The 25,701-nt window shown below is 41.0% G+C and overlaps 1 protein-coding gene across 1 annotated transcript in view; it reads left to right on the plus strand.

The window, feature by feature from the left end:
- LOC124284024 (leucine-rich repeat and coiled-coil domain-containing protein 1-like) overlaps positions 1 to 11,039 on the plus strand; it is a 119,997-nt gene extending 108,958 nt beyond the window's left edge. The window contains 8 exon segments of the mRNA XM_046720065.1: positions 2,014 to 2,113; positions 2,798 to 2,886; positions 3,207 to 3,281; positions 4,857 to 4,970; positions 5,414 to 5,508; positions 6,093 to 6,230; positions 8,837 to 8,972; positions 9,496 to 11,039. Of these exon segments, the coding sequence (XP_046576021.1) occupies positions 2,014 to 2,113; positions 2,798 to 2,886; positions 3,207 to 3,281; positions 4,857 to 4,970; positions 5,414 to 5,508; positions 6,093 to 6,230; positions 8,837 to 8,972; positions 9,496 to 9,621 (873 nt within the window). The 3' untranslated portion in view covers positions 9,622 to 11,039.
- Positions 11,040 to 25,701: the final 14,662 nt, after the last annotated feature.

Here is a 25,701-nt window from a genome sequence, read left to right on the forward strand (position 1 = left end):
CAATTTTTGTCTAAAAAAGGAAAAAAATAATTGCCTGATGTGGAACTCAGATCTTATCAGTAAGTAACAGGATAACATTAAGGTAGTCAGTTTATCTTCATAATGTAACAGGTAGTATCAGTGAAATGAGAAACCAGTCTATGAACTGGGCAACGTGATATGTATGCAAATGAGATCACCCGATAGCAACTACTTTTTCAAACTGGCCTATTTTTAAATACACTCCATGCATAATTTTTCTAATGATTGAATCCATCTGCCAACGTGGCAGCAGATCTTTACTATCTTTAATAGGGAAATTAAATAGAAGGATTATGTCTTGATTTTTTCAAGATTCACATTGTTAGATATACAGTTATTACAATTGTTTGTTTATCAGGATACAGATCAGAGATAAGAGATGCATAGTACGTTTCTTAAATCAGTGTATGAAATAAGTCCCATCCGACCGCCCAAGACGGGCTAGATTTCTGCCGGACGGTCTAATTGTACATGGACGGGTGAAAAAAAACAAATTCAGATAACACGTCCATTGGCACTGTATATTTAGTATTTAAGAAGGACTGGTTAAATCTCTTCTGGGCGGATAAGTTTTTGAAGTTACCAGCCCGATCCTGTTAGTCGCCTCTTACGACAAGCATGGGTTACTGAAGGTTCATTCTAACCCGGACCTTCACGGGTATATATATTTTGATATTTATCTTGACAAACCAATGGTGGTGCCATATATTGCTGTCTGTAATGTATGTTTTTGAAAGCAGGAATGAGGGAGGTATGAAAGGAGGTATCAGGATAAAGATCTCTTGTTCTTCATGTCTTTCGGTTCTACTGTTCATGTCAATCGGTGATTGGAAGCAAACATGACATTGACATTTGGTTGGTTGGTTTAATGCTGCACTCAGCAATATTCCACCTATATGGCAGCGGTCTATAAATAATCGAGTCTGGACCAGACAATCCTGTGATCAACAGCATGAGCATCATCTATGCAACTGGGATATGATGACATGTGTCAACCAAGTCAGCGAGCCTGATCACCCGATCCCATTAGCTGCCTTTTACACATTGACATTTGATTGAGAAAGTTTTCGCCCAAAAGTTTCTGTTACTGAAACACTTATTGTAAATATACACATTTTTGAAACTGAAACACTTTGAGCTCTGTATGCTCTGCAGTTGTGCTTCAGTCTGGACGAATTAAAGATCTCGGTTTGTCACCACCATAGCCATGCTCATGGGTTTCGCCAACATCAGATGTTCACATGTCTCAGAGACGTTGGGGGCGGTGGGGTAGCCTAGCGGTTAAAGCATCCGCTCGTCACGCTGAAGATCCGGGGTTCGATTCCCGACATTGGTACAACGTGTGAAGCCCATTTCTGGTCTTCCCCCGCCGTGATATTGCTGGATTATTGCTAAAAGCAGTGTAAAACTAAACTCACACACTCACTCACTCACTCACTCAGAGACCTGTGAAGATCTGGGTTAGAATTGGTTTCAAGCAACCCATGCTTGTCACAAGAGCAGACTAATGGGATTGGGTGGTCAGGCTCGCAGACTTGCTTGACACATGTCATCATATCCCAGTTGTGAAGGTTGATGCTCACATTATCAATCACTGGATTGTCTGGTCCAGATTTGATTATTCAGTGATCACTGTCATGTAGCTGGAAAATTGCTGAGTGCTGCATTAAACAGCAACCACCCAAGCCAACATGTCTGAGACCTACCGGTACATCACACCGATATTTCTTCCACCCTTAACCTGATATAGCTGAAAAATGTTTTTATTTAAACGTTCACAGCTCTGAATACTTCAGTCCCGATCAATTTCTCACTAGTATTTTTGGTTTGAATGCCCCATTTCCCCATCATTACCCTTCTAGGTTTGTGAGCACCTACATGGTACGTGTCTTTCATGTTCTTCACTCTAATCTGTCTACCCACATCAAGCTGATATAGCCTAGATACCTTTCAAAGCGGAGTTTAACCCAACTCAGTGACTGTATGTTCCAGGAGAAGGCCCGTCTCTCTGCAGAGGTCCATGCCCAGGAGTCTGTGATCGAAGGCCTGAAAGCTGAGAGGAAGCTGTGGGGGCAGGAACTCGCTCAGCAAGGTGAACCATGTACAGAGTCTTTGATGTATAATATATCAAGATGATAAGAATTTATAACTTTGATACTTGCCACTGAAGCTGCAGTGTATTTTAACAATGCATTCAGAACAATTAGGGACAGGTGACAAACTCTCACAATCATCATCATCATCATCATCATCATCATCATCATCATCATCATCATCATCATCATCATCATCATCATCATCATCATCATCATCATCATCATCATCATCATCCATTCTCATCCATCATCATCATCATCATCATCATCCATTCTCACTCTCCATCATCATCATCATCATCATCATCATCATTCTCACTCTCCATCATCATCATCATCATCATCATCATTCTCATCATCATCATCATCATCATCATCATCAATTCTCACTCTCCATCATCATCATCATCATCATCCATTCTCACTCTCCATCATCATCATCCATTCTCACTCTCCATCATCATCATATCCATTCATCAAGTTTTTGTAAATAAGTATCAAATAAATATTCCCAATTTGTATATTGAAAGTATTTTATCACAGTTCTACCACAGAAGTACAGCATCAAAAATATACAAAATGATGGGCAAAGATGAGAATACTGCAAATACACAATACAATCCTTGTATCATCAGTATATAATGTGACTTAGTTATTTAACCCAGTCATGTGTGTTTCAGGTTCATCTTTGGCACAGGACAGAGGACGTCTGGAATCCAGGATTGAGATCCTCAACCAGGAGAATGCAACACTCAAGAAACAGCTTGAGGTGAGACTGTGTTGATAATATACTCATGGAAACAAATAAGGGAACACATGAAAGTACAAGTGTTCCTTGTTTCTGTTCCAGGTTTCTTCACAAGCTTTGTATTGCACTGTGGGTGAAATTCTGTAAAAGACTAAAGGAACACTTGTACTTTCAGGTGTTCCCTTTTTAGTTTCCATGAGTATATATTGTTTGAAACTTAAAAACTTGCAGCATTTTCTGGCTGTAATAAATAAAACCATTAAACAATATTCATAACCAGTAATATTACATGCCTTCAGTCAGAGATGGAACATCATCTTTTGGTTATGTTTTTGTTCCAGAGAGAGACTGATGGTCTCAGAATCAAGTCCAAGGTCATTGACGACCAAACAGAGACCATTCGGAAACTGAAAGAGGTGAGAATTCCAAACATCAATCTCCCATCTCTCCCCGCTCGGCTACATTAGAAACAGTGAGTGAGTGAGTTTAGTTTTACGCCACACTCAGCAATATTACAGCTATATGGCGCCGGTCTGTAAATAATCGAGTCTGGACCAGACAATCAAGTGATCAACAACATGAGCTTTTATCAATGCAACTGGGAACAACTGGATGTCATCGATACTGCAGATCGATACTGCGGCGTAAAATCTAACTCACTCACTTACTCACTAGAATGTGAATAATCTGACAAGCCTCATATAATATTACTGAATTTATTTTGTACGATTCTAATTATATCCCTGTTGGTGACACTCAGGTCATTCAATACATACAGCAAGTAATGAAATATGTCTGCCTTAGTATCTTCGTACATTCATCAAATCACCAATCAGTTATAAAACTTCAGAAATCCTACCAGACAAACCTTGGAAAACTGAAACGTGGTGAAGTTGACTGAAAATAGATTGATCAAATCTATGAAATCACTGAAAAAGTACAAGTCCTTGTCTTCATTGTAATATCATCATTCTGGTAATACTGCATGGAAGAATATCTTGGGAAATACACAAATAATGCTAATTAAGTACTGGATTAATCTTTTGGGAATCAATGAAAGTGAATACCTCTTGCAATGTTATGTTGTATTTAAAGCATCAGGTGAAAATGGCAAAGTCATTCGGGCAATTAAGAATGAGACAAATGTTATTCAACAGTGACTTTGTGTGTGGGGATGTTAGTGATGAGAACATGTTTTTATCTGCATTAAACATATGGTACCACAGTTTGGAGATATCAACCTTTTTTAGTGCATTTTGCTGAGAGAAAATCTCTGCTGTAACCCAAAAATTTATATATAACTGTACTCAAAAACATATGATTAATTAGAGCAATGTGTAAATTTTGAATAACTTTCATGTATTTCGGCATATAATGAAGGGGATATAGTCAATGCCTCGTCCGTCCGTCCATCCATCCGTAATCATTTCGTTTCCGGAGCATAACTAAAAAACGTTCAATATTTTTCAACCAAACTTGGTATATATATCAGACAGAACCTGAAGTGGTGCCTTTTGCTTTTTGCAGTTTTTGGCATTTTTTATTTATCCCAGTTTCCGTGGAAACCATTTGGACGTAATCTCAACACGGAGGCTCTTGTTTTTATGTAAATACACTCTAGAAATATTTTTCTTACCTTATTATTGTAAAGGTAGAATTATGTTTGCAAATAAATACCATTTCTGTGATATAAATCTTCTGCTTTTGATAGCTTTGTAAATTGTTTAAAATGAGATTAACAAAGATGTACCAGAAACAGTATGTTAACACTCTGGACCTGTTGACTAAATAAATCTTACAGCTGGACTAAGAACTACGTTGCCTGATTTACGAAACAGACTTGATTCATTTCCATAAACATATTTTTATCGCAACCTATTTCAATGAAACTAAGCTGGCAAAAGTGTCCTTGGTATTTATTCAACAGAATGATGATATAATGCCTGGATTATCGAGGAGGATGGAATTGTATATTTTTACTGTTTTTCCAGGGTCTTGTTGAACGAGATGGAGAAATAAAAAAAGCTCGAGAAGAGACTTTGAAAGTGCAGCAGGACTTAGAAGCTCAGCTATTGGAGGAGAGAACAGCTAATCAGGACACCCAGGTGAGTCACATGACACTGTCTGGATAACTGATATTATAATGTTTTAAGCAGTTCCCTAATGTCTTCACAAACAAGTATTCTTCTCACATCATTAAACGAGATGAGCTTTCTAAATTGTCATTGCAGCTTAAATTCCTCCATATTTGACTCTTCTATCAATCTTTGACATTTATAACAACTTGCGGTGTAGGATTTCAATTTCATGTCTTTTGTCTGAGAACAAAATATCTGCCTTGATGAAAGATCATTTTAATGTCACACTTTTGATCCAGGATGAAATTAGACATGGCAACTTTGTTAGATGCTGATTTTGTAAGAATTATTAATCATTAATGACAATTAAGTAATTAAAGTTTGTTACCCCCAAGTCATTTCATCAATGTCATGGTATCTTGCAACCAAACAAACCAGTGCATGATATGAGTTCCGCCTTCATTCTTTAGGATGCAATGGACCATTTGCGAGAACGGAAAGATGAGTTGAAACGAGAAGTTTCGTCTTTACGTGAAGAACTTGCCGAGTCTCAGAAGGCTCACAGGTGAATGTTTATTGTGTACTAACACTGAGTTTTATAACTTCGACAACACTAAATGCATAGGAAAATATTTAAATATTTCGATTGAAAAGTTGAGAAATTTGCTCAATCACTCTGTTTTTGGAAATAATGACCAAAACGAATGATGACACCTTATTTGCCATGATGCAGATTTACATGATCTCAAATTGCTAATTTAAGTACGGTGACAATAAATGAAAAAGGCTGAATTTTTAAACTTCAAAAGAAGATCAAAGCTTGAGTAAGGCCTCGCCAGTCGTGGCAAGGAACTTTCAACATTAAGTCTCAAAGAATATATGATCAGTTTTTCTTGAGTTGCAATTAGTCTGTTTACAATACACATATTACCTATTCTCAGGTTAATTAAAAGTTTGGTCTTTTTGTCATCTCGAGGGAAATATTTGGATTAAAACTTTGTTTTCCTGATATCAGACTACAGCCCTGGGCCCCATTTCACAAAGCGATCATAGCGCCAAGGCGATCGTAAGCTTGCTTTTTGCAGCTGGGCCCAGAAATCCAGCATCAGACCTGTGAATATATTGATTACAATAAGGGATGTTTTTCAGCATCCTCAACACACGCTGGAAAGAGAAATCGGCTGTGATTGGTCAGCTGGAACACCAAGTGTCACAGATGAAGGAATCATGGGAAGGCAAGGAGGAGAAGCTGATGGGAGAGCGAAACAAAGCCATCGAAGCAGCAAAGTTAGTCACGCTCGGTGCTTCTTGTACATTGTTTGAATAAGTTTTGTTTGTTATTTAATGCTGCACTCGGTCTGTAAGTGATCAAGTTTGGACCAGACAATCTAATGATTGACATCATGAGCATTGATCTACACAATAGGGTAACAATGACATTTATCAACCAGATCAGTGTGTCTGGCCACCCAGTAGTGAGTGAGTTTAGTTTTACACTGCACTCAGCAATATACCAGCTATATGGCGGCGGTCTGTAAATAATCTAGTCTAGACCAGTATATACAGTGATCAACAGCATGAGCATTGATCTGCGCAATTGGGAACCAATGGCATGTGTCAACCAAGTCAGCGAGCCTGACCACCCGATCCCGCTAGTCGCCTCTTACAACAAGCATGGGTTACTGAAGATCTATATTCTAACTCTGACCTTCACACGTAGCCACCCAGTAACAATATATGCCTCTTATGACAAGCAAGGCTTGCTGAAACCAATTTCAATCGGAATCTTCTCGTGTTTTGAATTGCTGGACAGAAGTACAGTGTTGTGCGTGTTGAGCAGACTTTCATTTAATTCCAGAATTAACATGATCTTACAAAACATACACATATATGAAACATCAACAGAACAAGGGTCAATTTCAAGAGAACTGCAGCAGCATTCAAAACAGTAATCTGCCCGACCACCTGAGGCCGCCAGATTTGTTTTTAGGCTGATAGTGTTACAACGGCCTGCAGTATATTTCAAACTGTGAACACAGAAAATGAATTATAACACTTAAATCACTCTGTAAAATGGCGTCCACCATCAAAACGCTCCGCTCGTTAATCAGTAATCTGCTCATTAATCAGTCCTATTGACCGGAACTTATAGATTCAAAGCAGACGAGATGGTTTACATGAAACCTTGTGCTGTAGTGATCACCTTACTTGCTGTTGACATCATTACTGCACTGCTGTGTAACATATAAATATTATCCCGAAAGCTGACACACCTTGTCTGTTCATCTCAAGATTTTGTGAGGTCATTTCGTGATGTAAAGATGTGTCTTTCTTGCCAAAGAAAAATATATTGCAATGTATCAACTGAAATGTTTGGGCCTACAGTTAAGGCTGTCAGTTCAGCTATTAAACAACAAACAAACTCCAGTGTGCGAAATAGTTTCCAAACTTTGCTAGCCAGTCGTGCTAGCTATGCCTGAAAGTTGCTAGCCCACAAACTAATTCAGGGATCACAAGCCCGAAATTTGAATGCAGACACGGGTTTCATCATTAAGCTGCTAATATGAACATTTTTGCCGGGCCATCATGGCGTGATTTAAACTGACTGACTGAGTTTAGTTTTACGCCACTTTTAGCATTATTCCAGCAATATCACAGCAGGGGACACCAGAAATGGGCTTCACACATTTTGCCCATGTGGGGATTCGAACCCGGGTCTTTGGGGTGATGAGCCAACGCTTTAACCACTAAGCTACCCCACCGCCCCATGTGATTTAAAAGTGTGTTATAACTTAACAAGATATGTTTACTAAATGACCCCATGAAAATTCACTAGCCAGTCGGGCCAGCGACTGTGGAGATTTACTGGCCCGATTGGATTTTTACTAGCCACGGGTTAGCAGGTTAGTGGCTATTTCGCACACTGACAAACACCATTACACTGACGAATTACACACTGTTTTCTTCAATTATTAGAAATCGTTGAATTAAGAGCCAGGTGGAGTAAGTTTTGATATTAAGACCTGGGATCAAACAAGGTGTTGGTCACGTGCAAATTATCTTTCTCCCCTTAAATTCCAGTACAATAGGGCCTTAAGTTTCGCAGGCGCTACTTTCGGTACTAAGCTGGTTACTGGCTCAATTTGCTTGCGTTAACTTGCAATATGCGAGACAGGACCCAGTTTACTTCCGGTACCAGATTTCCGGGGACAAACGTATATCCAAGAACCAGTTCTGGTTCTAAATTGCGAGACTACAAAATGTAATTACCAGACTGGGACCAAGTGTACAACCATGCTTGGCTGTCACGGCTGTTGACAGTCATAACAGTCGGCTAATTTGGGGAATGTTAGATAGAAATTTGGTTATTCCTGCAAGGATTATTGGTTCCTTACTGTCAGCTGACAACCATGAGACCATTTGAAGAGGTATGAAACGTTGTTTGTCACCGGAAGTACTAAACGATGTAAGATCTTGCGACCTATTTACTAGGCCTATTTCATTTACTTTGCTGTCTCTTCTTGTCACAGGTGTGAAAGGGATAAGGGCAAGGTCACGCATACAGGCAGGGGTCACTTGTACAAACAACCTTAGCAGTATGACTATCATAAGCCTATGTTAGAGAATGGAAGTTACAATTGTCCTTGTGCTAAGATTGTTCTAGTGTAACAGGGATATTATGGTAAAATTTAGTTCGTAAGATTCTTATGGAGGAAATTGTATGTCCTTATTTCATGATTTATGCATCTGGGCCCTGTTCCTCTAAGCAATCATATCGCTACTACAGTCGTAAGTCTATGTTAAAGTATGGGAGTTACAATCATCTTAGCTAACGATTATTTTATGGAACGGGGGCCCTGTATGACAGTAATTCACTGTTGTTTGTTGTCTAGCTTGGCCATAGAGAAGTTAAGAGGGATGGATGACGCATTTCGCAAACAGCTGGAGGCAAAGGAGAAATCACACCAAGAGGAGATAACTCTTGCCAAGGAACAAAAAGAACAGGAAGTGCAAGAAGCAAACAGAAGGGTATGACTCACAAACTGCAGTTGTCTCTAACAGAACCTGGGGACATGTGTAGAAACATGTCCAAACTTACAGTTCATGTTGAAAGGTTTAGGATATTGTTATCAGGGATTGTCGTGAGTAGAAACTGTTGCCCTAACTACTGGGAATAATTATTGCATTTGTCAGATTTAGTTACTTTCCAGGTTTTGATTGATTTTAGATATGTAAAACGGGGGACCATGTATGAAAATGTTGAAGATCCATTATGACACCCTCGCGCACAATATGGTGACTGTTATATTATCCATACTATAATCATACCCAGTGCTTCAAATATTCCTGTGATTTTCATAGCACTGCTTCTTTTCAAACTCCAGGACATAATCATAGACTTACAATGGCCGTAGCACTGCCACTTCAGTTTAACATTTGCTATTGCTGCTTGAGAGAAAGTGAGAATATGTTTACAAGAAATATATATTTTCTGTAAAATCATTTTGCCACATTTGTAGTCTCAGTATGTTTTGTCTTCTGTTCCCACCAGGTGGCTCTAGTGGAAAATGAGATGCGTGAGTTGTTGAGAGAGACTGAGAGCAACAAACGTGCAATGGAGGAGAAGGTCAAACGTTTGACTCATGCCCTGGGAGACCTCCAGTCTAACCTCTTCTGAAGGTGAAAGTTGATGACCTTGATGACCTTGGAACAAGAACAAACTATCTCTGAACAACTCAAGCCTGAATCACACGATGGGTGTTATTCTGTACCAGCTTCTGTCTGTTTTCTTGGTAACTATAGATCTGGTGGCTCTTGTTTTATGAAAGGTGCATGACCTTCAGATGGCTGAGAGTCACAACACTGTCCTGGGCCCTGTTCCTCAAAGCGATCGTAGCGCTATGATGATCGTAACTCCCATACTTTAACATAGACTTACGACTGTCGTAGCGCTACAATCGCTTTGAGGAACGGGGCCCAGTATGGTTGGCACAAAACTGTTGTCCCACACCAGCAAGCTGAGGAACATTGCTGAGTACAGAATTATACCACAGAGATAAAGCACTGCGATCAGCAGCATGACTATGACACACAGGGTTAATGTAGAGATTCTACTGCCACTGCCATCAACCTCATGACATTCCAGATTTTGTTTTATGTCACCTTCAGCAATATTTGAGCAGTCTCACAGCAGGGGGTGCTAGAAATGGGCTTCACAAATGAAAACCTTTTTGGGAACTGAAGCAGGACCTTTAGTATGGCAAGCAAATGCTTTACCCACTGGGCCAACCACCCACTGCCCTAAACATTTCAGAAATATGTTTTAGATAGATATTTACATTAGACACTATGAGCTTTGAACTGAAGATAGAAACTGACAGGTCAGATCAGAAGACATATGTTTGTTATCAGATTTGTCATTTATTTCAGAACTAAGCCATGTGGTTTAAATTTTCCCCACATGGGTACAATGTGTGAAGCCCATTCCTGGCGCCTTTTGCCATAATATTGCTGGAATATTGCTAAAAATAGCGGGAAAACCCAACTCACTCACTCACTCACTTAAAGTGACATCCTCTTTCCTGTCTCCTCCCATATCTGAAATGCCCAGTCACCCTTTATAACACTGCTTGAAGAGGCCTGGGGAACCACACATTCCATGAGTTGGCTTCCAGCTGTTCAGGATTTATACATCAACATTGTTAACTTTACCTCTGTTCCGTTCCCCTTTTGATTTGTATAACCCTAGTATGTTTCCTCACATTGCTATGGTTGTTTAATTGTTTTAGATATTAATCAAATGTTACAGTACACTGGTTCATGAAATATATTGTGAACATGTGTGAACGTTTATTTGAAGCTCTGTACATTCAGCCAAGGTGTTTCTCCTGACATCTGGAATATTTAGATCAGCGCGAAGTTAATTGTTTTATTATGAAGCGAGTTTGATACCAAATCTTTCACGAGTTTTATAAAATGCTATTTCACAGAAGTGAGTTTAGTGTTCTGGTTTATTACTCCCCAACATAAATTGATAGAAACTGCCTACAGTGTGATGAGTCTTAGCTTTCCACGAGTCAAGCCTGGCCCCAATTTCTCGAAACAAACTTAAGTCTGAGTTTTGACTTAAGTTAGAGTTTTTACTCAAATTTGAGAAAACGCATTTCCCAAAATGAACTGAAATGGATATTAAACTCAAACATAGCAGACAATTTGAGTTTGGTGAATAGAATACTTAGGTAGTTTGGGCTTTTTTATTTTAAAAATGTTGCTGAGTTAAAAATTCAGTTGTTTCAAATTGTCAATTTGAGTAAAAGCTTAAGTATGTTTCGAGAAATTGGGACCAGGTCTAATACCATTGTGACAGTGGTATTAGCATTGTGACATCATAACGGTAAACCATTATGACGTCATACGTCCAGCATCATGGGATGTTATTACACAATGTGTAATAACATTGTAGATTTATTAAACAGTGATATCTTCAACAGGTGAGTGATAAAGTTCTGTCAATTATGATCTAATAATCCAAGTCATACAAATAGAATAGTCGTAGTTGTATTAGGTCTTACTTCTGTATTCTGCGTTAGGTATTACTTCTGTTGGTTGACAATAAATACCTCATTCCATTTTGATGTTATTGTTTGTACTAGCTTGCCTTGTATAACCATAAAACCATGAAAAACAAATGTTCAGGAATGTGAAACAATTCCTGATACAGACAGGGTCACAACTGTTTCTGTAGATTATTGAAAATTGTGGTGATGTGAACCCAATTCAAATTATTTATCATCCCAAACTGTGTTCCACAGGAGATTTTGCTTGTGTGAGATCAAACGATATCTCCTTGGAGATTTCGTTCCACAGTAGATTTTGTACAATGCCCTGGCAATGCTATGACATCATAAACTTGATGACATCACAATGCTATGACATCACTGCTGTGTAAGTCTAATGGCAGTACTGTGTTCAGAGATGTACATTTTGCACTGAAAACTAAAGAAAGAGTGATTTTTTATGTTAAATAGAATCTCACCCTCGTGTCTTCTGATATCAAATATATCAACTCTTGTTGATAAAAGTAAAAATTGTAACTTTCAACTTGTGGTGATATATTTGATATCAAAAGACACTTGGGTGAGATTCTCCATTTATACAAAGATGAAAGCACAGATTTACAATGAAACACTTACAAGTATTTCCTCTTAAAAGTACCAGAGAATTGTTTCAATAAAGGTTTCAATTCAAACATTAAGCCTGACCAATATAATTAGTTGCAATAATGCAGTAATAACTTCCTCATACATTATAATTTCTGTCCCCCATGAATGTCTTTGTCCTATGTAGTTTCTTCTATATATTTCTTCAGATGAAATCCGTAAATTGAATTGGTCTATCTTATCAAAATTATTTTTTCAATACAGCAGCAGCTCTGTAAAACATAACTTTATTGTTTCAACAAGATTATATTTCATGAATATCCTAGTCTTGACAAAAAGTAGCAATTGTATGGATAACCTCTTTAATATCTATTTGGTGACGTTCCAGTATAGGTCGTTATACCACTGTCAAGCTAAGGAACTATACAAACAGATAGATTAACAGATTATGAATAATTTATAATCCATACAATTGCCACATTGTAACAACCCTTACCTTCTAAAGATGCCTATCAAACACCTTATTATAGTCTAAATCTCACTCATGTTTGGCTACATAGTTATGGTATAGTATAGTACAGTACTAGTTCTACTCGACCGCCTCCGTGGTGTAGTGGTTAGAGCGTCCGCCCGGAGTGCGGAAGGTCGTGGGTTCGATCCCCGACTGGTCATACCAAAAGACGTTAAAATATGGTACTTGTTGGTCCCTGCCTGGCGCTCGGCAGGCTCAGAGTCAGTATAATGTGTGTGAGTGGGGTATTCATGCTTCACTGTCGCATGGTATCTCAACCAGCTTCAGTCTGGGCTAGTACAAGCAGCCGCACTTACACATACACACGCATGCACGTCGTCATATGAGCAAAATATTCTCAAGCACGACGTTAAACCCAATTCCACCACCACCACCACTAGTTATACCCTCGTTCAGCAACATATGTCGGATATATATTTGCAAAGCGAAGTAGTTGAACTCGATAAGGCAGATGTAGACAAAGGTGCTAGAGTGCATATTTTACTTCCGCTTCTGTCAATTTCATTGTCTGCCGTTCTCAAAGAAACACAGTCTTAGGGGTATATAATGTTTGGATTTGGATTTTAATCCACTATACAATATGTTCTCATAATGTTTAATATGCACTTTATAAACAATAATTAAAAGAAACGGAAATGGGACGTTCTGTTCACCAGGCTGCAGACTAAGGTTGAAGATTAATGTGTCAGTTTAATGTGGCAAGAATGCCTGCAGACTTAGACAACGACTTTATGACCGTTTATAAATAAAAGAAGGTCGTAAAACACTTTTGTGTATCCTCTCACACGATCATGTGCATTGTGTCAGTGAGCGAGTGGGTTTATTTTTACGCCGCTTTTATCAATATTCCAGCAATATCACGGCGGGGGACACATTATACATTGTACCAACTTGGAGAATCGAACCGGGTCATGTGCATTGCTTTTTCCAAAGTATAAACCAAGGATACAGTTGTTGTTTTTCTAATGTACACAGACCATGCAATCGTTGACAATATGTTTAGTAGACTAGTTTGTACTCTTCAACTTCATCAAAACAGACGACTGAATGTTATTTTACATATTGGCTGGTACATCCAATGATCGAAGGTATTTAAGCATCAACCAACGCTGTTTGTGGTAGAAAACACAGAAGTCGCACATTTTCACCATCGTGAATGATAAATAGTCCGCTCTTAATTAGAGCCTTGTCTTCCACGGAATTCTTGCAAAGAATTCTCACCTAGGAGAATCATGACATACATGAGAAGTATTGATAACAAATTCCACACGAGACGGTTATTCATATTGCATTTTGGCAGCTTTTCTGATTCCCCTCAGTGACACATGTCTGAGAACCCATCTTCCCGAAATCCCGAAAAGGGTGTCAACACGCATGGCGCAGCCCGGTAACTAGACTTGCACAGGTCTGTAAGGTAATAATTAATAGTTGAACTGATATTCTAAGATATATAAATATTTATCTACTGTAACAGACTGTACCCGTGAAGACCTGGGTTAGAATCGATCTTCAGCAAACCATGCTTGTCGTAAGAGGCAACTAACGGGATCGGGTGGTCAGACTCGCTGACTTGGTTGACACATGTCATGGTATCCCAAATGCGTAGATCGATGCTCATGATGTTGATCACTGGATTGACTTGTCCAGACTCGATTATTTACAGACCGCCGCCATATACTAGTAGTTGGAATACTGCGGAGTGCGGCGTTAAACAACAATCCAACCAACCAATCAGACTGGCGTCCTTTTCTGTCCGCTTATCTAGATCTCTTTGAAGAATAGAAGTACTATACAGCCTTGAAACAAGGCTACCCGGTAACCAGCGTCGTCACGCCTGTTGAGTCACGCAGTTGCATTATTCCGTGACATCGTGACGAAAACACTTTAAGTTAGCCAAATGTGACCTTGGCATGTTGTAAATTGTTACCTTGTGCGTAATACAGGCGAACAGAATCCCCGCTAGTGTATGTTTTTGGCACTTTAACATTTTTGACACTGTGCTGAAAGAAATGTCACTTGACGTCCTTCAAGTGTCAGAATGTGCGCGGCCACGCGATATTATAATCCACGAAACATACGAGGGACATTGCCGGGTCTTGAACTTTCAAAATGAGATCTTACACTACTCGTGAAGATCCAGGTTTGGTCGTCAGTTACCCATGTGTATTATAACCGGATCGGGTGGTCAACATCGCTGACTTGGTTGACACATGTCATCGTATCCCAATGGTGTAGATCAGTGCTGTCAATCACTGGATTATCTGGTCCAGACTCTATTATTTACAAACCACCGCCATATAGCTGAAATATTGCTGAGTGCGGCGTTAAACAACAAACAAACAAAATAGGATTGCTAAGTTTAAGATATGAGATTGTGAAATGAACCCAATACGGACAGGCAACATGGTCCATTACAATAAAGCTGTTGCAGATGACGAAGGCGTTGTATTAACACTCAGTTCGGATGAAGGATCTGATCAGGATATGTCACTATTTGTAGACAGTTTGGTGTTCATTCCCAAACAGAAAATCAATGAAACCAGAGAAGTGTCACAGATTCCGGGTTCGCCCTTATTATATTTCTTGACTTCTTAGCGCCATACCTCTTCTTGGCTTTTAACCAGAACGATCAACCATGGCGACAAAACGAACAAGCTGAGGCCATGTATAACAATTCTCATTACCGCCCGATCCAAAAATTCAACCCGACCCTGAGAATTGTTTTATTTTTTACACGAGAGAAAATGCAACTTTGACTCTTAAAATGTGCCTGAATTTTTCACACACTTTCAAAAGTTTTGATTTTCAATTGGAGAAAAGGTGTATATTTCCACAGAAATCAAGGGTTTATTGACATAAAAAAATGTAAAAACATAATCCACCCGCCTGATCCATGTTTTTTCGAAAAAGTGATGAGAAACAAGAATATTTTCTTATTTGGCCTTACACATGTGGCTGTATACACCCAGCTCACCCATTCACAAAATGTTTGTTTGTTTGTTTGTGCGTGCGTGCGCGTGCGTGTTGCCTAGTGATTAAAGCGTTCACTTGTCACGCCGAAGACCCGGGACCGATTCCTATGTGTGATGTTGCTGAAATATTGCTAAAAGCGGCGCAAAACTAAACTCACTCACTCACTAAATGGGAGAGAGATCTGGCGATTCAGCTGGCCTGGATTGAGGTTTAGTTCTGCAAGGTCAGCAAGTCATTGACTATACAACATACGTACGCTTGTTTCTGCTGAAATAGGAATGAATGAATCAGTGAATTAGGTTGGGTTTACGCCGCTCTGAACAGTACGAGTATTAAAGACACACCTTGACGTCTCAGCCGAATGAGAGAGAAAGGCCCTGAGTGATGCTGGTCTCAGACGTGTAATATAAAACTTGGATGAAACCCACGAGCACGGGTATAGTGCTGACAAACATAGACTTAATCGTGCGAATCGGGATTCGAACCTGCGATTATAGGTTTCTGGCGTGACCAAGGGACGCTACTCTGCGCCCTTGACGACCGAGCTACACGTTATCTCCGCAGAAGTACAAGGTAACGTCCATGAAGCTGTCGCAACGAGATAACAAGGGGACGGAAATGTCTGTTGAAACCACTGATGAACATTACTACTAGGGGCACCTTATCAGTTCCAGTCTGATTAGCACAGACAGTGATTTCCGTAAAATCACTAATCTGCCTTTTGAACTTCCGATGGCGGAAAGGTGAGAGCCGCGCTGGTTTGTTAATTGGATCAGTTTGCTACACCAATCAACTTCTCATTGACTGACTTCGGCTTATGTATACAAGATTGCTGTTGTTTGAATCTCATGGGACCAAATTTCCTTCTCGAGTCATCGTGTGTATTTATGAGACGAATTCGTGTAACCGGAAATCAAATGATGACAACTATAACAGGGAATGGTCGGGACCGACAGGTACTTCGAGTTATGCGTAATATTCGAGACACCGGCATTCGACTCATCGGGATTTGACTCTATGTTCATGGTTCGTGTATGGTTTTACCCCGCTATACTCCGAACGTTGCAAACGCAAGCGTCGACATAACGCTCCCATGGCGGACCATAATCAACGGCTTTTACCTCTGTCAATGGGGCGGTGGGGCAGCCTAGTGGTTAAAGCGTTCACGAAGACCCCACATGGGTACAATGTGTGAAGCCTATTTCTGGTGCTCCCCGCCGTGTTATTGCTGGAATATTGCTAAAAGCGACATAAAACCACACTCGCTCACTCACTTCTGCCAAGACAAGGGGAGTGAGTGAGTTTAGTTTTACGCTGCACTCAATATTCCAGCTATATGGCGGCGGTCTGTAAATAATCGAGTCTGGACCAGACAATCCAGTGGTCAACAACATGAGCATCGATCTGCGCAATTGGGAACCGATGACATGTGTCAACCAAGTCAGCGAGCCTGACCACCCGATCCCGTTAGTCGCCTCTTACGACAAGCATGGGTTACTTAAGGCCAATATTCTAACCTGGACCTTCACGGGTACAAGACAAGGGGAAGTGGGGCCCAGTGGTTAACGCGTTTGCTCGTGACACTCAAGACCCGGGTTTGATTCCCCACATATGTACACTGTATATGGTGTCCCCAGGTCTTTATATTGTTGGATCATTGCCAAAGGCGACATAAAACCATACTCGCCACTCTGACAAGAGACAACCTTGACCAGCAAATAACCAGCAGCTCAATCAGTCCTCCTGGCCACGCTAGGCGAACGTCACGATGGCGTGACAACGAGTCGGTTGGGGAAGTGGGGGATGGTCGCGTAACCACATCCTGACAGTTCTGTCATTCTAACGCGTATAGTCTCTGAATAAATTGAATACTGTTTCGAATTGAAAAGGAGCCCCAGTGAGTTGGGAGATTCAGAACCTGAGGAAATCTAGACTTAATTGCTTCATTTAGGGCTTTAGCATTGCAGAAATTGCAGGACGGATGGGAAAATAATGGGTTGAGGGACTGAGACCGACTACTCTGGACTGGATGTTGCGGTCTACCTGTAAACGAGGCCCTAGATACACCAACCGGATATGGTTATCCAGACGGCTTCTGTTGGTGGCAGACTGTTGGTAATGTGTGAACTGACTCTGGTAGCATGGACTCCATAACGTCTAACTAGAACATTCCTGTGGCATTGCGGGGCGGTTGGGTTGCCTAGTGGTCCACTGGTCGCACCGAAGACCTGTATTCGATTCCCAAAATGTATGGGAAGATCTTGTATTCCGATACCGTAGTTCGCTGCATGAAAGACACACCCACGGATACTTTCTAATCAGCCGGGGAGGTGGGGCACCAATGTGGTTAAAGCGTTTGCTTGTCACCCCGAAGACCCGGGGGTCCCTGCCTGGCGCTCGGCATTAATGGGTACAACAAGGACTGGCTGGCTCGGAGTCAGTATAATGTGTCTGAGTGGGGTATTCATGCTTCGGGGCGGTGAGGTAGCCTAGTGGTTAAAGCGTTCGCTCGTCACGCCGAAGACCCGGGTTCGATTCCCCACATGGGCACAATGTGTGAAGCCCCTTTGTGGTGTCCCCCGCCCGTGATATTGCTGGAATATTGCAAAAAGCGGCGTAAAACCAAACTCTCTCTCTCTCTCTATCATTCATTCTTCACTGCGGCATGGTATCTCAGTGGGCTAGCACTATAAAACCAGCTTAAGTCTGGGCTAGTACAAGCAGCCGCACATACACATACACACGCTTGCACGTCGTCATATGAGCGAAATATTCTCAAGCACGACGTTAAACCCAATTTCACCTCACCTCACCGAAGACCCGGGTTCGATTCCCCACATGGGTTATGTGTGAACCCAATTTCTGGTGTTTCCGCCGTGATGTTGCTTAAAGCGACGAAAGAGCATACTCACTCATTCACTTCGTGGCATTCCAGTTTTCAACATGTCGGTCCCAAGGGTATCACGTACATGCAGTTTTCAAATAATCATAGTTCTAACATGAGAAAATACTGGATTGTGATTGGTTAATTAAAGTCATTCAGAGGTATATAATCACATTATATACCTCTAATTTTCCAACACAGTATGTTTATCTCCTAAGTAAATTTGGAACATAATTTCATGTCGTCATTGTTTTGGAAATGACATCCAAATAGACATACAATTCATGACAAGCTTTGTAACACAGTATGCTGAGGGGCGTTTATATGGTTATAACGTGGTGGCCCCCAAGTTGACAACAACTAGTTATCTGGAAATCAGTCAATAAAAGAATTTGACGCGAAAGCAACAAACTACAAAGAAATGTGATATAATAACTATTGTATTAAAACTGTTTACAAATCGCTAAATATGAATTACAATGGCAGTAAAATAACGTGGTAGTACAAATATAGGGCAATGTGATAAAAGCAGTAATTATAATAATATAGTAATTAGAATATTCACCTTGCTGTAACTATGTTATAGCTTCCAAATCAGGCCTAGGCTGGAATCCAGGGTGAAAGTGATCTTCACAGAACTGCCGGTCTTCTTGTATTGCCAGTTAATGCGCCAACAGTGTATATTAATGGGGCGGTGGGTAGCCTATTGGTTAAAGCGTTGGCTCGTCAGGCCGAAGGCCCGGGTTCGAATCCCCACATGGGCACAATGTGTGAAGCCCATTTCTGGTGTCCCCCGCCGTGATGTTGCTGGAATATTGCTAAAAGCGGTGTAAAACCAAACTCAGTCAGTCAGTATAATGATGTATATGTGTACAGTATACCCTGGTTATAATACCACCGTTTGTCCAGGAGAAAATCTGGCATTATATCCAGGGTGGCATTATAACCAGGTAGGACAGTTAGCGGCTCTATGCAATCCACAAGGTGATTGAGCTGATGTCTCCTCTTACGAGCCTTGAATCACAGGATAATCTCAGCGTATGTGGGCTGCAGGGGCTGCTGTATATTGAGCTTTCATCAGCGAGTGAATATTAACGTGCACTGTGACATCAACCCATGATTAGATGATTTCACATGGACCATCTGTATAAAATCGCACCCGTGCAGATCCGGATTAGAATTGGTCGCTTGTCGTGACTGATCAGGTGGTCAGGCTCGCTGACTTGGTTCACACATGTCATTGCATACTAATTGATGCTCATGATGTTGTTTACCTGGCTGTCTGGTCCAGACTCGATTATTTACCATATAGCTGGAATATTGCTAAGTGCAGAGTTAAACAACAAACAAACAAAAAAGTAAAATGGCGACTTCTGCGCTTGCCCAACTCTTCTGTGCCCAGGTCAAGGGATGAACTGGATTGAACAGTATTCCATCTCTATCACGACGTGTCAGGTTGATGTGAGAGGAACGCCCGAAGTAATGAAGAAACCACGAGCATGCCTGTGGTTCTGATGAACCTGGAAATATAATCAGGGCGAATCAGGATTCCAAGCCACGAATATAGGTGTCGGGTACGCCTAAGGAACGCAACTCCGCTCTGCACGACCCGCGAAGATCTGGGTTATAATTGATCTTCAGTAACCCATGCAGTCAGTTCCCAATTGCGCAGATCGATGCTCATGCTGTTGATCACTAGATTGTCTGGTCCGGACTCGATGATTTACAGACCGCCGCCATATAGCTGGAATATTGCTGAGTGCGGTGTAAAATTAAACTAACTCACTCACTCCCTGCTCTGCAAATCGTGGTGTCTTTCTTAGACGACGTCTATAGTCAGTCGTTACAGGTCAGTGGTCAATACCCACAGAAAGTCCGAGTTTCACTCTCGCCGTTTTAAACCAATTCAATTCAATTCTGACCACAGTACCGCCTTTATAACAATACGTAAACTGAGTTCCTTCATTAAATATATGCGTACTTATCACGCAACCGATCGATTAAGCTTCGTGTCGGCAATATGTCGCATGCAGAATCAAAATATTGTCGACTTGATGTAGTGTAGTTGTTAGTTGTGAGCTCGGCTATGGATTTAATGTGGTCAAGTGTTCCTCGCGTGTCAATACTGAAAGAGTTAGTTCTGTTGTCGACAGTTGTAGCCACCTAGCACGAGGGTGTCAGATGTTACATTGACGTAATGTTTTGTTGTCGTTGACGACGACGACGACGACGACGATGATGATGATGATGATGATTGTATATGTCTCCATATTAGATGAATGTAAAACATACCCTGCAGAAGAACTGGTTTTGTATATTGATTTTAAAGTTAAAGATGCTGATTGAAAGAGTAGATTGTTCCAAATGTTTGTGCTTGTGCAAGGAGTGAGTGAGTGAGCGAGTCTATTTCCACGCCTCACTCAGCAATATTCCTGCTATATGGCGGGGGTCTGTAAATAATCGAGTCTGGACCAGACAATTCAGTGATCAACAGCATGAGCATCGATCTACGCAACTGGTATACGATGATATGTGTCAACCAAGTCAGCGAGCCTGACCACCCGATCCCGTTAGTCGCCTCTTACGACAAGCATGGGTTACTGAAGACCAATTCTAACCCGAATTGCGTAGATCGATGTTCATGTTGATCCAGATCACTTTATTGTCTGGTCCAGACTCGATTATTTACAGACCGCGATTTGATGTCGTATAGTATCATTAATATGAGATCTTTTGGTTCCGATACAATAGTTCGCTGAATAGAAAGTCGCGTCTGATACTTTCCAAATCAGCGGTTGTGTAGCCTTGTGGTTAAAGTGTTCGCTCGTCACGCCTACACAAGGGTTCGATCTCCCATATGGGTGCAATATGTAAAGTCCATTTCTAGTGTTCCCCGCCGTAATACACCTGGAATATTGCTAAAACCATACTCACTCACTCAAATCAGCCAATCATGCTGCGGCGAGACTTCGCGTGAAAGAAGCATTCAGACAAGCATCTCTGATTTATGTATCTCGAAAACTGTTATCATCGGGAAGTTCCGAAATGCAAACAAAGGCGACAATTTTTAATCTACAAGAGCCACTTTGGTTGAAGGATTTCAGCAGGCATGGTAGGGTACCCATCTGATAACCAAAGAGCCGCTTTGTCTGACGGATTTCAGCAGGCATGGTAGGGGTACCCATCTGATAACCAAAGAGCCGCTTTGTCTGACGGATTTCAGCAGGCATGGTAGGGGTACCCATCTGATAACCAAAGAGCCGCTTTGTCTGACGGATTTCAGCAGACATGGTAGGGGTACCCATCTGATAACCAAAGAGCCGCTTTGTCTGACGGATTTCAGCAGACATGGTAGGGGTACCCATCTGATAACCAAAGAGCCGCTTTGTCTGACGGATTTCAGCAGACATGGTAGGGGTACCCATCTGATAACCAAAGAGCCGCTTTGTCTGACGGATTTCAGCAGACATGGTAGGGGTACCCATCTGATAACCAAAGAGCCGCTTTGTCTGACGGATTTCAGCACATTTTTGTCTGACGGATAATGACATCTGTTTTTGATAGAGGCACACATCTAATGACACGCTTTTATAGAGGCACAGTCTTAACAAGTCTCAAACATGTTACATGGCTGACATATTTTGGACCTAGTCCTTGCTGTGACAGAGTTAGTTTATACCTTGCCTCTACTGTCCTCTACAGGGTTGATGTCATCAGTCATGCCATGGACATGCTTGACTGTCTTGGCATTATCTCAGCTGGTACGAATGGGAATCTCTTTCAGCTTCTGAAGGTGTTTTCTCACTGTTAGCGGCCAACATGTTTTCTGAACTTGAGCTGACCAAGGTGTCGTCATCAGCTTATGTTTGGCATCCGGTGTACAAGTTCATTAACGCAGACCCTGGTTTAGAATCTGCAATCATGTGTAGGGACTGATATATGTAAATCTATATACTAAGGAAGAAATCCATTTATTTGTACATGACATGCAGGGGTGAGTGGGTGGGGTGCGATGCTGGGGGTGGGGGTGGGGGTCACTTACTTTGTAGATAAATGATAGGTAGGTTGGGGGTCCTTCACATAGTACATGCTTCTCAATATAAAAAATCATTGAAATGATAAGACGATTTACAACTTCTGCTCAGCTAACCACTCTATAACACCTTCAGTCTATTATGATTATCATGATGAATACCGTTAAAGACTAAATTCGTAATTTACAAAACTAAAACATAGGCATATCCTAGAATGCGGGTCAAAAATGGCTCCACATGGTCTACCCATGTGACGACGAGTCGACGCTCCAACCGCGCTGGACACCCCACACACCACCACCACCACCACTTGTTCTGTCGGTTGAGATCACAGGGGCGTGTCACGCTTAGAAGCAGCGTTAGAAACACATATAGGTATATAGACCCTACCCTAGTACTATATAAAAGGTAGTACTAGGGTAGGGTCTATATACCTATATGTCTTTCTAACGCTGTTTCTAAGCGTGACACGCCCCTGTGGTTGAGATTACTTGTATAAACAAATGTCAAATCTAGTCAGAGGTGTTGTATATTTCAAGCAGGAGTTTAACCAATCAGGACACACTTCCGCTGCACGAAATTTACATGCGCGTAATCCAAACTTCATGGATGACAGCAGACGTGACTAAATTTATCAAATGCACCAGTACTTGTCAAATTAATTCGAACAAGTCGTTAAGAATCCAAGTATAATCGGCATTAGAGTCAACTTAGACCCCTTTGGCACAACGGTGAACGCTGCTTTTTAATTTTTGCGATTCATGAAGAATATAGACGAGGAATTGTGTTTCAACGATATTGAGTACCCTGCAGCATTTCGAGAGCAAGTGAAACGAAGGGTCAAGGTAAGTGCAGTAATAGATAGTTAATAAGTCTTCGGGGAAAGTTATTTTTAAAAAAATATTTATTCACCAGTTCTCCAACTGTAACATTTTGTTGAAAATCCGTGAGTATGAGTTCGGGTACGAACTCTGCGCTCGTTGTGACAATTTACTGATGTCGATGTTGATCTTAATACACAACGATTCATTTTATTTGCACATCACGCTTGGGAAAAATATTTATATTTATAAGCCTATTGGGAATGAGTATGGTTTAAACAGCTTTCAGCAATACTTTTTCAACATCAAGATAGGGGGACAAATGCCACACACTGTATCAACGTGGAGAATCCAACCGGGTTTTCTGAGTGCCCAACAAACGCCTTAACGGCTTGAACAGTTATCCTGAGTCAGCCGTTACGACGGGGACCCGTGAAGATCCGGGGTAGAATAGGTCTTCAGCAACCCATGTGCTTGCCATAAAAGGCGACTGTGCTTGTCGTAAGAGGCGACTAACGGGATCGGGTGGTCAGTTTCGCTGACTTGGTTGACACATGTCATTGGTTCTCAATTGCGCAGATCGATGTTCATGCTGTTGTTCACTGGATTGTCTGGTCCAGACTCGATTATTTACAGACCGCCGCCATCCCAGATAGCAATGTCCGTTGGGCCAATGTTGGACCAACATTGGCCATCATTGGGCCTACGTTGGCCAATGTTGGCCCAACGAACATTGCTATCAGGGATATAGCTGGGATATTGCTGAGTGCAGCATAAAACTAAACTCACTCACTCACTCACGTTACGACGGGTAGGAATTTGCTATAAACCGGTCCCTTGTTCCCTGACTGCTGCAAAGTGAAGATCGGGGTTAGGATTGGTCTTCAGTAATCCATGTTTGTTGAAAGGGGTGACTGACGGGATGTGCTGGTCAGCGTGTTGACGGACCGAATGCCTGCCATTGCATTCTTATTGGGTAGATGTTTGTGATGTAAGTCACTGGGTTGTCTGGTCCAGATTTGATTAGTTACAGAGCAAAGTCTCAAAGCTACACTGCTGTGATACTTAAACAACCGTGAAAAAGAGGTAAATCCATGTGCGAGGCACATTCTATGTGTTCCATCGTGATGTGTCTGAAATACTGTAAAATTTGTGTAATTTGACAAACTGAACAAAATCCCGACGTTTCAAGCAAAGGGAAGAGGACGCGTGTTAGAATAACTTACACCGTGGCTTTTACCATTCAGTAGAAGCATTGTCCAGGCTTGTGACTGACACCCAATATCTGATTAATTTCCTGTTATGGACCACGTCTGTAATTTGTGTCCCAGAACCTAGAGTTTACTAGCCCTGTTTGCATCAGCTTCGTGTCTTGTATGTTTATTTGTCGTTTACCCCTTGATTTCAGAGGGGCATAAGCCCCTCCTCTTATCGAATAAAAGTCGAATAAAACTCGGAATGTATCACGCAAACAAATAGACTTCAAAGGTTTGAATTCTGACATTTCCTGTTCCCTGATGTGACTCTATACAGTATCATTGTAAGCAAAACAAAATGTCTGACCTCTGAGAATTAGGTATATTGTAAATCTCGCCGTTATTTGGCACATAATGAAATCGCCATTCAGGTTGTTATTTTGTGTGTTTTAAAATGTCAATATCGGATACTGGGTACATTACACAATCACGTTTCACGTAGATCGGTCATGGGACGCCTATTACACCACGTATATTTCAAACACATACACCCCAGGATTTCTCATACATCAAGCAAAATAAGTTAGGTGTGAAAACGAACGCTGTGCTCGGATGACTGTGCCTGTTCGAAATGTAAACATAGAAAAATTCAGATTTTATACTCTGCAGCATTTCCTCAAATTTTGAGAGATCCATTCGTCTGTACGTTGACTACATTTGCTCGATATTATCAGAATAAACATAGCAAGAATTAGGGAATTGAAAAAAGATGCATCACAATGATTGGGTAAATTCAAACGAAACTGGCAGAATTTCTGTCCAGCGTTACACCATGATTTACACAGAATCATGCACAACAACGGTGTTTGTCGGCAGTTCAGACTACTTCTCTTGGTTACAATGGCAAACAAATAACAATACGCAATAACAATAATCACTATATTACGTTTACTTACATCATAAACATATGTGCAAACGATCCCTGATTGGGTGAAAAGTCACTCGCAAACCCCAGCGTATCGGTCAGCGGTATAGATGTTATACACCAACATTCAACACATATTTGGTCATTTCTTAGAGGTGAAGGTCGTTGGAATAGGAGTATACACACGTTTATCCTACCTGGTGCTCATTTGACCCTTGAAAATAGAAAATATA

Source organism: Haliotis rubra, unplaced genomic scaffold (assembly GCF_003918875.1).
Source record: "Haliotis rubra isolate DU_JTF1 unplaced genomic scaffold, ASM391887v1 Scf11, whole genome shotgun sequence".
Lineage (NCBI taxonomy): Eukaryota > Metazoa > Mollusca > Gastropoda > Lepetellida > Haliotidae > Haliotis > Haliotis rubra.